This window comes from Bos javanicus, chromosome 14 (assembly GCF_032452875.1).
Source record: "Bos javanicus breed banteng chromosome 14, ARS-OSU_banteng_1.0, whole genome shotgun sequence".
In the NCBI taxonomy this organism is placed as follows: Eukaryota; Metazoa; Chordata; class Mammalia; order Artiodactyla; family Bovidae; genus Bos; species Bos javanicus.
Genome location: NC_083881.1, coordinates 47,736,407 through 47,748,880, shown reverse-complemented (window position 1 = coordinate 47,748,880; position 12,474 = coordinate 47,736,407). Strand labels below are relative to the sequence as shown.

Below are 12,474 nucleotides of genomic sequence, written 5' to 3'. Positions count from 1 at the left end.
TGAACACAAAAGCCAAGGACATCTTGGTCAGCCTTGAACTCATTGCAAAGGCACTAAAAACATTTCAAGAGGGAAGTTAACCATGTCTGAACTTTCACATTAAAGTGCATGTTTTAATAAAAGTATGAAGGATGGACTGAAGCAGGCTAAGAGAACAATTAAAGACGCTATGAAAATAATCTACAGAAAAAGATATCAGAACATGAAATGGAAGTACTACAAAAAAGAAACTAAAATACTTTTTTCATCAATTTATCCTATCTATCTCAATTAACTAATTCAGTTTTGGAACATAACAGATGAAAAGTCGTAATACCTGTCTGCCCTCAGTAGCTTGCATTCTACTGGGGGAGAAAAACAAGAAAACAAATAAAACAATTGCAAGTAGTGGAAAATGCTATAAAGGAAATGAAGGTGATGTAATGGAGAGTAATGGGAATGAAGCTATGTTTTACACGGTAGTTAGGCAAGGCCTCTCTTGAGATGCTGACACTTAAGCCAATACCTTAAAGGCTCAAAAAAAAAAAAAAAAAAAAAGCCACGGAGTAGGAAGATATATTTCAGACAGTATTTCAGGCTGAGAAAATAAAACACTGAAAGCTGACTGTGACTGAGGCTTAGAAGAAAGTAGGTGAGTCTGAAGAAAGAGACAATAATAGCAGGGCCTTGAAGACTGAGTAAGAATACTACATTTTAAGTGGATCTGGTTGGTGGAATCTAGAAGAAAAGCAAATGAAATGTGATATATTTTGGACGTAGAACCAACAGAATTTGCTGAGGGACTGGACGCCAAGGGTAAAATAAGAACAAGCATACCTTAATGCTCAGGTTTTGACTTTTCAAACAGGTAGATAGCAGTTCCATTTACTAAGATAGGAAAGAGTGAGGTAAGATTGATGCGTGGAAGAGAAGCAGGGCAAGAGTCAAAAATTTTATTTTGGACACATTAAGTTTGAAGTTCCTATGAGATATCCTAACAGTGACAGCAAGATGCGTAAGAGTAGCATTCAAGAACCACCTCTGACAAGAAACATAAACCTACGAGTTATCAGAATACAAATTTAATATTTAAAATCTTGAAAAGAGGGCCTTAAAGAAAGTCTACTACTATAACTGTTGCAAATGTAACAGCAGCAGCTAAAAGTACATGTTAACACCTTTTACCATTTAACTTACCAAGCACAAAGAGATTAATAATATGCCCGACGTCATTCAGCTAATTTTAGCGCTGGATTTCAAGCCAAGCCGTCTGACATCAGAGTTGCGCTTTCATCTGCTTTGTCAAGCAGAGACCAGGTGGAAGGACGCCTAAACCCAAATCCCAAGGCACTCCAATATTCACAAAGAGGGAAAGAAGTCAACATAAGGTATTTATTCCAATAACGCGGTTTCACGTAACCGCTGAACCACAGGCTCAAAAGTGGCTACAAACTAATCTCCACTTGGAAAGTTACAGACGTCAGATCCCAACAGGGAAACAAAGTTTACTCTTCCCTTCCAAAAGCCCTATATCCTTATCGACACCTCCGTCACATACTTGCCTCCCAGAATAGTCATTCTCCAAATACCCTGTCCCAAGCATCTCAAAACAAGCCCCCAAGAAATCTGTCACACACACACACACCCGAGCCCAGGTCCACTTTCTGAGTCCTCAACTCCCCGATGAGACGGCAGAGAAGGAGGCCGCGTCTTCCGAACATAAAGTGAAGATAAAGACAGAAGGTTTTACAGGAAATCCTTGGCCCAGCTTCAGCAAGCCCAGAGGGGAGACTGTCGGAGAGCACGCCTGGCAAGACCGGGCTGGGAACTGAGCTCCCCACGTGGGCCGGGAGAAAAGGAACCCCACTCACCAAGCCATCTATCTGCACTTGCTTCACGGCTGAATCTCCGGATCCTCCTTTGCCTTTGCCTTTGCCTGCAGCGCCGGTGGTAGAGCTGGAAGAGGTGGCAGATGAACCGGTGCCTTCCTTGCGGGACGCCATCTTTCCAGCCGGACAGGAAAAGAGAAACGTGAGTTGCCGGAAGCGGAAGTAAAGTTTCACTTGACGTCAGGCGCAGTCTGGCGTTCGATGGGCGGGGCTGTTAGGGAAGGCGGGCGGGGCTGTTAGGGAAGGCGGGCGGGGCTGTTAGGGAAGGCGGGCGGGGCTGTTAGGGAAGGCGGGCGGGGCTGTTAGGGAAGGCGGGCGGGGCTGTTAGGGAAGGCGGGCGGGGCTGTTAGGGAAGGCGGGCGGGGCTGTTAGGGAAGGCGGGCGGGGCTGTTAGGGAAGGCGGGCGGGGCTGTTAGGGAAGGCGGGCGGGGCTGTTAGGGAAGGCGGGCGGGGCTGTTAGGGAAGGCGGGCGGGGCTGTTAGGAAAGGCCGGCGGGGGAGGCCCCGCTCCCTTCTCTTTTCCAGCCTTTCTTCGGCAGTGGAACGCCTTGAGCATGTGCATTGTGCTTTTGGGGGCTTCTTTCGTATTGAAAACTTTAAGAAAGGCAAAAAGAAATTTTTGAAAGTGTTTTCCCCTTTATGTTTAATCGGTATTCACTAGGTAGTGAATCATAATTGCTTTATAGCTAGCATTCATGTAGCGTGTCATTCGTATAAAGTGCTTTCACTTCTAATTTTTTTAATTAATCGGTAGTCCCAATGTGACAAACTATGAAGAGCTGTACTTACTTCAATAGCATATTTGGCAATTGAGACATGATTTGTCAAACGTCATTCTGTTCATTAATGGCGAGCTTATATTGAAGGTTTTTTTTAATTTCTTTCCAATTTTTGTCCTTGGCAATATCTAAGATTTTCCAGTCATGTATGTTAATCACACTACATGTGAAACTGATTGATGTCATTTCAGGGGGGCTCTGAAGAGCTCCAGTACTATAGTCCTTTATGTCTCAGTACACAGAAGAATTCAACAAGAGCAAAGTGGTAGATAAAAAGTGATTTGTTAGAGTAGAACACTTGTGAGGCTTACAAGCAGGTGGGCAAGAAATGCCATGCCCCAAGAACTAGTTGGCTACAGCTTTATAATCAAAGGAAAAGAGGGAAAGAGGAGATAACCTCCCTTGTCTTTCTTGAGTAGACATCATGTTTTCATCATTAGCTCCTCTAGGCTGAGCAGGGGAGTTTTTCTTGTCCCTGTGTGGTCAAGCTAGGTCCACAAATTACTTTTTATGCATGCAGGGAGCATTTCGGAGGGATCACTGGGCAGGATGTGGGTCTCTTGCCACCATTGTTTTATTGTTTGTTGGTGTGTCCCATGCTTCTCCTGCATGGTTTTCTTGCTAAGCAAGCCTGCTTGGTTTTGTGGTGAGGCAAACCTGCTTTCTCAAGTAATCATTAACTTACAGGGGTCTCCCATATTTTTCTACTTATAGAAAATCCCTAGTGGGATTAACTATTTAATCACCTATTTTATCCTGTCATTCTGTCCCTACCACTGGGTTTTTGTAATCTAACCCTAACTAGAAAGGGCCTAGAAGTGATAGGGACAGAATGCGTGCGTGTGTTCTAAATTGCTTTAGTCCTATTGAACTCTGTGCAACCCTGTGGGCTGTAGCCCCCAGGCTCCTCTGTCCATGAGATTCTCCAGGTAACAATACTGGAGTGGGTTGCCATGCCCTCCTCCAGGGGATCTTCCCGACCGAGGGATCCAACCCACATCTCTTACATCTCCTGCGTTGGTAGGTGGGTTCTTTATAGCTAGCGCCACATGGGAAGCTCAGGGACAGAATGTGAAAGTGAAAGTCGATCAGCCATGTCCAACTCTTTGTGAACCCATGGACTAGATAGTTCATGGAATTCTCCAGGCCAGGATACTGGAGTAGGTAGCCTTTCTCTTCTCCAGGATCTCCCCAACCCAGGGATTGAACCCAGGTCTTCCGCACTACAGCGGGATTCTCTACCAGCTAAGTCACCAGGGAAGCCCAAGAATAACTAGAGTGGGTAGCCTATCCCTTCTCCAGCAGATCTTCCCAACCCAGGAATTGAACCAGGGTCTCCTGCATCTCACGTGGATTCTTTACCAGCTGACCTTCCAGGGAAGCCCAATAAGATGAACAAATAGTTAGCTTAGAAACCCCATTAGGGAATTGTAGATAGAGAGGGAACTTTAGGGGGATTTGGGAGACTACAGTAAGACTAAGGACTGCTCAAGAAAGTAATGGAAAACTTTCTGAAACAATGTGAGCCTACTTGAATCATAAAGCAAAGCAAGTCACTTAGCATCAAAGTCAGATTGGTTTGCTTAACGATAAAATCAAGCTAACCTGCTGGCAACAAAGCCATGCAACAAAAACAGGAGACATGCCCCAAAACAATAAAACAATGGTGCCATGAGACCTGCATCCTGCCCAGTAAGCTAAGGGAATTAATAACCCCCCAAAACATTGTTCTTTGGCCCCTAAGACATGTTCTTTGTGCCATTCCCCCCAAATAATAAAAAAATTGTAGAAAATAACTACAATCTGTCCAGTGCTATCAAGTTAATGACTTCCAAAACAGGATCTGCACACACACACACACAAAATCATTTATGGGAAGATGAGTTCTCAAAATGAAAGTCACCAATATACTGAAACCTAAAAATATGTTTCCAAAGCGCTGTGACAGTCTTGGCTTGACCATATGGGGAGGGACAAATAAACTTCCCTGCCCTACCCAGGTAGGAACTGGTGTCCAAACATGAAGCTTAGTTAAGAAAAACAAAGATCTTCTCCCCCTCCTCTTTCTTCCTCTCATTATAAAAATGTAATCCACTGAGCACTCAGGGCAGTGCTACATTTGCCTGCATGCTTGTGAATCTTACAAGCATCCTATTCAAATAAATCACCTCTTATCTATCACATTGCCTCTCGATAAATTCCTTTCTGCGTTGAGACATAAAGGACTGTGAGACTGAAGCTCTTCTGGAGCCCTGACGCCTAACGGGTTTCAGAAGGAATGACATGTCCTTCACTTGAACACCTAATTTTAATTAAATTTTTTAATTTAAGAACTGGAGCGTGTTCAGCCCTTGTACATCTTCATTCCCTTATCTTTACTCTGTATCTCAATACTCCTCCTGCAATGCCGACGATTCCTGAATTTATATTTACCCAGACCTCTCCACTCAACTCCACAATGGCATGTCTATCTATTCAACATCTTCACTTAAATGTCCCACAAGCACTTGCTCCAACTTAACCTTTCAAAAATTAAGCTCCAGATACCTCCCCCTCTTGAAAAAAATGTTCTTCCCCAATCTTCTCCAGTCATTAGATGGCAGTTCTTTTCTTCTACTTGATAAGAACAAAGCTTTTGGGACATCTTTGACTCCTCTGTATCCTTCACACTCGACCAGTGATTCATTGGAAGCTTGTGTAAACTCCATGTTAAAAATGTATTCAAGGGCTTCCCTGGTGGTCCAGTGGTTAAGAGTCCACCTTGCAATGCAAGGGACGCTGGTTCCATCCCTGATCCGGGAAGACCCCACATGCTGCAGGACAACTAAGCCTGTGTGCCACAACTATTGACCCTGTGCTCTGGAGCCTGGGAGCTGCAACTACTGAAGCCCAGGTGCCCGAGAGCCCATGCTCCATGATAAGAGAACCCACCACAATGAGAAGCCTCAAAGGGCAACTGGAGAGCAGCCTCTGCTCGCTGCAACTAGAGAAAGCCCAGGCAGTAGTGAAGACTCAGCACAACCAAAAATTAATAAACAAAATTATTTTTAAAATGAAATAGTCTTAAAAAATAAATAAAATGAAATAGTCTTAAGCCTAAACATATCAATAATTAGATTAATATAAATGTTCTATATTAAAATACAACTATCGGAAGAATTTCAAGCTGGTTTTAGAAAAGGCAGAGGAACCAGAGATCAAATTGCCAACATCCACTGGATCATCGAAAAAGCAAGAGAGTTCCAGAAAAACATCTATTTCTGCTTTATTGACTATGCCAAAGCCTTTGACTGTGTGGATCACAATAAACTGTGGAAAATTCTTCAAGAGATGGGAATACCAGACCACCTGACCTGCCTCTTGAGAAACCTGTGTGCAGGTCAGGAAGCAACAGTTAGAACTGGACATGGAACAACAGACTGGTTCCAAATAGGAAAAGGAGTAATTCAAGGCTATATATTGTCACCCTGCTTATTTAACTTATATGCAGAGTACATCAAGAGAAACGCTGGGCAGAGTAATATCTCTGCTTTGGCAAATAGATGGGGAAACAGTGGCTGACTTTATTTTCTTGGGCTCCAAAATCACTCCAAAATCACAGATGGTGATTACAGCCATGAAATTAAAAGGTGCTTACTCCTTGGAAGGAAAGTTATGACGAACCTAGACAGCATACTAAAAAGCAGACACATTACTTTGTCAACAAAGGTCCATCTATTTAAGGCTATGGTTTTTCCAGTAGTCATGTATGGATGTGAGAGTTGGACTATAAAGAAAGCTGAGCGCCGAAGAACTGATGCTTTTGAACTGTGGTGTTGGAGAAGACTCTTGAGAGTCCCTTGGACAGCAAGGAGATCCAACCAGTCCATCCTAAAGGAGGTCAGTCCTGGGTGTTCATTGGAAGGACTAATGTTGAAGCTGAAACACCAATACTTTGACCACCTGATGCGAAGAGCTGACTTATTTGAAAAGACCCTGATGTTGGGAAGATTGAAGGCAGGAGGAGAAGGGGATGACAGAGGATGAGATGGTTAGATGGCATCACTGACTCGATGGACATGAGTTTGGGTAAACTCCAGGAGTTGGTGATGGACAGGGAGGCCTGGCAAGCTGCGGTTCATGGGGTCACAAATAGTCAGACCCAAATGAGCAACTGAACTGAGTTGGAAGAACGGATAAAAACACTGATAGAGTGGCACGGTGGATGGAGTCCACCTACCAGTGCAGGAGCTATGGGTTCAATCCCTGGTCCAGGTAGATACCATGTGCCTCAGGGCAACTAAGCCCGTGCGCCACAACTGCTGAAGCCAGTGGGCCCTAGAGCTCATGCTCCCCAACAAAAGAAGCCACTGCAATGAGAAGCCCACGCACCGCAATGAAGAGTAGCCTCTGATCGCCACAACTAGAGAAAGCCCTCACAAAGTAATAAAGACCTGGAGCAGCCAAATATAAATAAGAAAAATTGTTTTAAAAAAAAACTGGTAGAATGGATAAAAACAACCTAATAGGCTGTCTAAAAGAAACTCATATAATGATATAAGCACATTGACAGTAAAATGATGGAAAAATATATCATTCATCAAAAGAAAGCAGAACTGGCTGTATTAATATCAGATAAAGAGAATTCTGAGCTAAGATAATCAGCAAAGATGGAGGAACATATATAATGATGAAATGGTCAATCACCAAAAACACAGCAATTCTAAATGTGTATGTTCTAGCAACAAAGCTGAACTTACTATGTGGAGAAAAAACTCATAGAGCTCAAAGAATAGACACATGCACAGTCATAGTTAGAGATGTCAACTCTCCTTTTTTAACAATTGATAGAACAACTACAGAGGAAATCAGCAAGGATATAAAAGAATTCAGCAAAATCATCAATCAAAGGATCTAATCAACATTTATAAAACACTCCACACAATAGCAACAAGATACACAGAACCCCATGGAACACAGAGATCATATCCTGAATGAGGAACCAACCTCAACAAATTTAAAGAAATTAAAATTATTCAAAAAATCATTCAGAGCATGTTCATCAAGCAGAATGGATTCAAACTGGAAGTCAAAATATAAAGGTAACTGAAAAATTTCCAAATACTTGAAAACTATACAAAAAGCTTCTTTTAAAATTTATTTTTAATTGAAGGATAACTGCTTTATAACATTGTATACAACATGCTTTTAATAACCCATGGATCAAAGAGGAAATCTTAAGGGAACTTTTAAAACACACTGAATTTATTCAGAGGAAACTGAATGAATATGAAAATATTAATATAAAATGTCAAAATTCATGGCGCACAGTTACAACAGTACTGAGAGGAAAGTTTATAGCTAAATGTATACATCTGCATTTAGATGCTTATATCTTTCCTTTTCTCCTTCGCTTTTCACTTCTCTTCTTTTCACAGCTATTTGTAAGGCCTCCCCAGACAGCCATTTTGCTTTTTTGCATTTCTTTTCAACGGGGATAGTCTAGTGGTGGTGATGGAATTCCAATTGAGCTATTTCAAATCCTGAAAGATGATGCTGTCAAAGTGCTCCACTCAATATGCCAGCAAATTTGGAAAACTCGGCAGTGGCCACAGGACTGGAAAAGGTCAGTTTTCATTCCAATCCCAAAGAAAGGCAATGCCAAAGAATGCTCAAACTACCCCACAATTGCACTCATCTCACACGCTAGTAAAGTAATGCTCAAAATTCTCCAAGCCAGGCTTCAGCAATACGTGAACCGTGAACTTGCAGATGTTCAAGTTGGTTTTAGAAAAGGCAGAGGAACCAGAGATGAAATTGCCAACATCCGCTGGATCATGGAAAAAGCAAGAGAGTTCCAGAAAAACATCTATTTCTGCTTTATTGACTATGCCAAAGCCTTTGACTGTGTGGATCACAATAAACTGTGGGAAATTCTTCAAGAGATGGGAATACCAGACCACCTGACCTGCCTCTTGAGAAACCTGTGTGCAGGTCAGGAAGCAACAGTTAGAACTGGACAGGGAACAACAGACTGGTTCCAAATAGGAAAAGGAGTACGTCAAGGCTGTACATTGTCACCCTGTTTATTTAATTTCTATGCAGAGTACATCATTAGAAACTCTGGGCTGGAAGAAGCACAAGCTGGAATCAAGATTGCCGGGAGAAATATCAATAACCTCAGTATGCAGACGACACCACCCTTATGGCAGAAAGTGAAGAGGAACTAAAAAGCCTCTTGATGAAAGTGAAAGAAGAGAGTGAAAAAGTTGGCTTAAAGCTCAACGTTCAGAAAACTAAGATCATGGCATCTGGTCCCATCACTTCATGGGAAATAGATGGGGAAACAGTGGAAACAGTGTCAGACTTTATTTTTTTTGGCTCCAAAATCACTGCAGATGGTGACTGCAGCCATGAAATTAAAAGACACTTACTCCTTGGAAGGAAAGTTATGACCAACCTAGATAGCATATTGAAAAGCAGAGACATTACTTTGCCAACAAAGATCCGTCTAGTCAAGGCTATGGTTTTTCCAGTGGTCATGTATGGATGTGAGAATTGGACTGTGAAGAAAGCTGAGCACCGAAGAATTGATGCTTTTGAACTGTGGTGTTGGAGAAGACTCTTGAGAGTCCCTTGGACTGCAAGGAGATCCAACCTGTCCATTCTGAAGGAGATCAGTCTTGGGATTTCTTTGGAAGGAATGATGCTAAAGCTGAAACTCCAGTACTTTGGCCACCTCATGCGAAGAGTTGACTCATTGGAAAAGACTCTGATGCTGTGAGGGCTTGGGGGCAGGAGGAGAAGGGGACGACAGAGGATGAGATGGCTGGATGGCATCACTGACTCGATGGACGTGAGTCTGAGTGAACTCCGGGAGTTGGTGATGGACAGGGAGGCCTGGTGTGCTGCAATTCATGGGGTCGCAAAGAGTCGGACACGACTGAGTGACTGAACTGAACTGAACTTTATAAAAGATGGTATATCTCAAATCAATAACCTAATCTTCCTCTTCAAGATCCTAAAAAAATAAGACCAAAACAAGCCTGCAACATGCAGAAGAAATTAAACAACACTAAACATATTTGATCATCCAAAGAAGGTTGCTCACAACCATTCAGTTGTACTTTTGCAGCCCTCCAAAAGGCAGTTTTGATGTTGTGGTTGTTATTTTCACTATGGATATTCATATACTGGAAAAGACAAATTTACCCTATATTCCCAACAGTATGTTCTTCATTCTCTCTATCCAAGGAATTAAAGTTTTCAGCAAAGTTCTATATTTGCTGGAAATATTTCAGATTTAGTCAGAGGCACAGAGAGAGGATGGCAAGGACCTTCCAAAGCAAGCTGTGGGTTGATTACCACATGGGGACAGGAACCAAAGGAGAGCCTGCCATACATGAGTGAAAAAATGAAAAAATAAACAGTCTGACTGGGTCTGCTTTTGTGGCATGGTAACTCAACCCACTCAGAAAACACAGCCCAGTGAATGTCAGACTGTGACCAGTCCATGCCTTAGACCCAGCATTAGAGCTGTTTCTAATACAGTATTAGAGCTGTTTCCTCTCAGTTGGCTAAGACTTACCTAAATACCCTTCAATGCAATAAAATAGACACCAAAGTTGAAGCAAAGAATTTCTTAAAATGTCACTTTATTCCTACTCAGTATTAGGATGAGCCAAAGGGTTGTGTTTTGTTTTGTTTTGTTTTTTTTTTTGAACGTCAATTTATTCCTGTTCAGTTGTTGGCTTTTTCCAGCCCTCTACGGAAGGCAAGTTTCCTTTGGACATCTTGACAGTCTGAGTTGAGCAAGGGCTTTTAGGCAACCTCTATAGAGCCAACTTAGCATCGGTTCCAGCCCTGGTTTGAAGGAAGAGGGTAGAAAGTCCTCTGACCTTTCTATTTACTGTCTCTCTGGGAAGTAACTATATGCTCATGACATACAAGTGAAGGATGGTTCTTCTTTGGTAACCATTAGGAACAAAGAAACCACCATTTTTAATAAAATTTTCAGTGGGAGCCTGTAAGGGTGTATGCTTTTATCTCATCTGTGTAGATTATTTTCTAGGAAAGGAACAGAAAAATCTCCTTTTCTCCTTTCATCCCCTGTTACGGGATGGTTACAAGTTCTCCCCAAATATCAGATTAGTCAGTTCAGTCGCTCAGTCGTGTCCAACTCTTTGCGGCCCCATGAACCGCAGCACACCAGGCCTCCCTGTCCATCACCAACTCCCCAAGTCCACCCAAACCCATGTCCATTGAGTCAGTAATGCCATCTAACCATCTCATCTTCTGTCGTCCATTTCTCCTCCTGCCTTCAATCTTTCCCAGCATCAGGGCCTTTTCAAATGAGTCAGCTCCTCGCATCAGGTGGCCAAAGTATTGGAGTTTCAGCTTCAACATCAGTCCTTCCAATGAACACCCAGGACTGATCTCCTTTAGGATGGACTGGTTGGATCTCCTCGCAGTCAAAGGGACTCTCAAGAGTCTTCTCCAACACCACAGTTCAAAAGCATCACTTCTTCGGTGCTCAGCTTTCTTTATAGTCCAACTCTCACATCCATACATGACCACTGGAAAAACCATAGCCTTGACTAGATGGACCTTTGTTGACAAAGTAACGTCTCTGCTTTTTAACCCTAACTCCATTGTTAGGGTGTCATAAGTAAGAAGGTATATAGAGAAACAGAAAGTCTACTTTAACACTACTCAGTTATAAGGAAGGATCAGAAACACGCTACTCTGGAAATGAGAGGAAAGGGCAAGCGCTGTCTCATCTCCTCCCCTCTAAAAGAACACATAGTTCCATCACAATTGAACAAGGCCCGGGGAACAAAAATCAAACGTAAGCAAAGCCAGAAAAAAAAAAAAACATACAAATGGGGCAAAACTGAAGTTGTGAATTAAATTCACACACTCTTTAGAAGTTCATAAATATTTGCTTGACCGAAGAAAATCATTTGGCTTAAAACGCTAAACACTTGGCTTAATATTTAACTAGAATGGAAAAGATGCCTTTGGGAGATACTTGAAAACAGCTAATAGCAACACTTCTGCGTTCAGCCTCTTCACGATGGTATCTGGGATAAAACAAGAACATATACAGAACATCCTAAATGTCTTTAAGGTAAAACATTATACAGGTAATATTATTTTTCCTTTAAAAATAGATTTTGTTGTCTAGATTTAACAAACAGTCCATCGGTTAGGTTAGCCCATCGGTTTGGGCTATGAGCAACCAAAAATAAATGAGTAAACAAAAAACAGTTTAAATTATTTTAAACAAGAAGGACATATGTATACCTATGGCTGGTTCATGCTGATGTTGGATAGAAAACAAAATTCTGTAAAGCAATTATCCTTCAATTAAAAAATAAATTAATTAAAAAAGAAGGAGATGTATTCTGCCACACAATTAAATGTCTAGAGGTATGCACACTACAAATGAAGCAGCATAAAGACTCCAGTTCTACATTTTCATGAGTCTCTTGTCTGTCTTCTGTCATGTTTTGGTTCTGTCCACACCCTGGCTGAAGCTCCAATACTCTGGCCACCTGATGGGAAGAGCCAACTCACTAGAAAAGACCCTGATGCTAGGGAAGATTGAAGGCAAGAGGAGAAGGGGATGACAGAGGATCTCTTGTTTGGATGGCATCACCAACTCAATGGACATGAGTTTGGGCAAACTCCAGGAGATATTAGAGGACAGAGAAGCCTGGCATGCTGCAGTCCATGGGGTCTCAAAGAGTTGGACACAACTTAGCGACTGAACAACAACACGAATTGGCTAGCCACCCCTATAACCTCAAAATAGCTGCTAGTACTAAAGAACACAGTACACTTCAT

The 12,474-nt window shown here is 42.2% G+C and overlaps 1 protein-coding gene across 1 annotated transcript in view; it reads right to left on the bottom strand.

Moving 5' to 3' along the window:
• Positions 1-2,014, bottom strand: part of EIF3H (eukaryotic translation initiation factor 3 subunit H) — a 97,106-nt gene extending 95,092 nt beyond the window's left edge. The window contains exon 1 of the mRNA XM_061439099.1: positions 1,851-2,014. Coding sequence (XP_061295083.1) covers positions 1,851-1,982 — 132 coding nt within the window. The 5' untranslated portion in view covers positions 1,983-2,014. The remainder of the gene's footprint in view (positions 1-1,850) is intronic.
• Between the last annotated feature and the right edge of the window lie 10,460 nt (positions 2,015-12,474).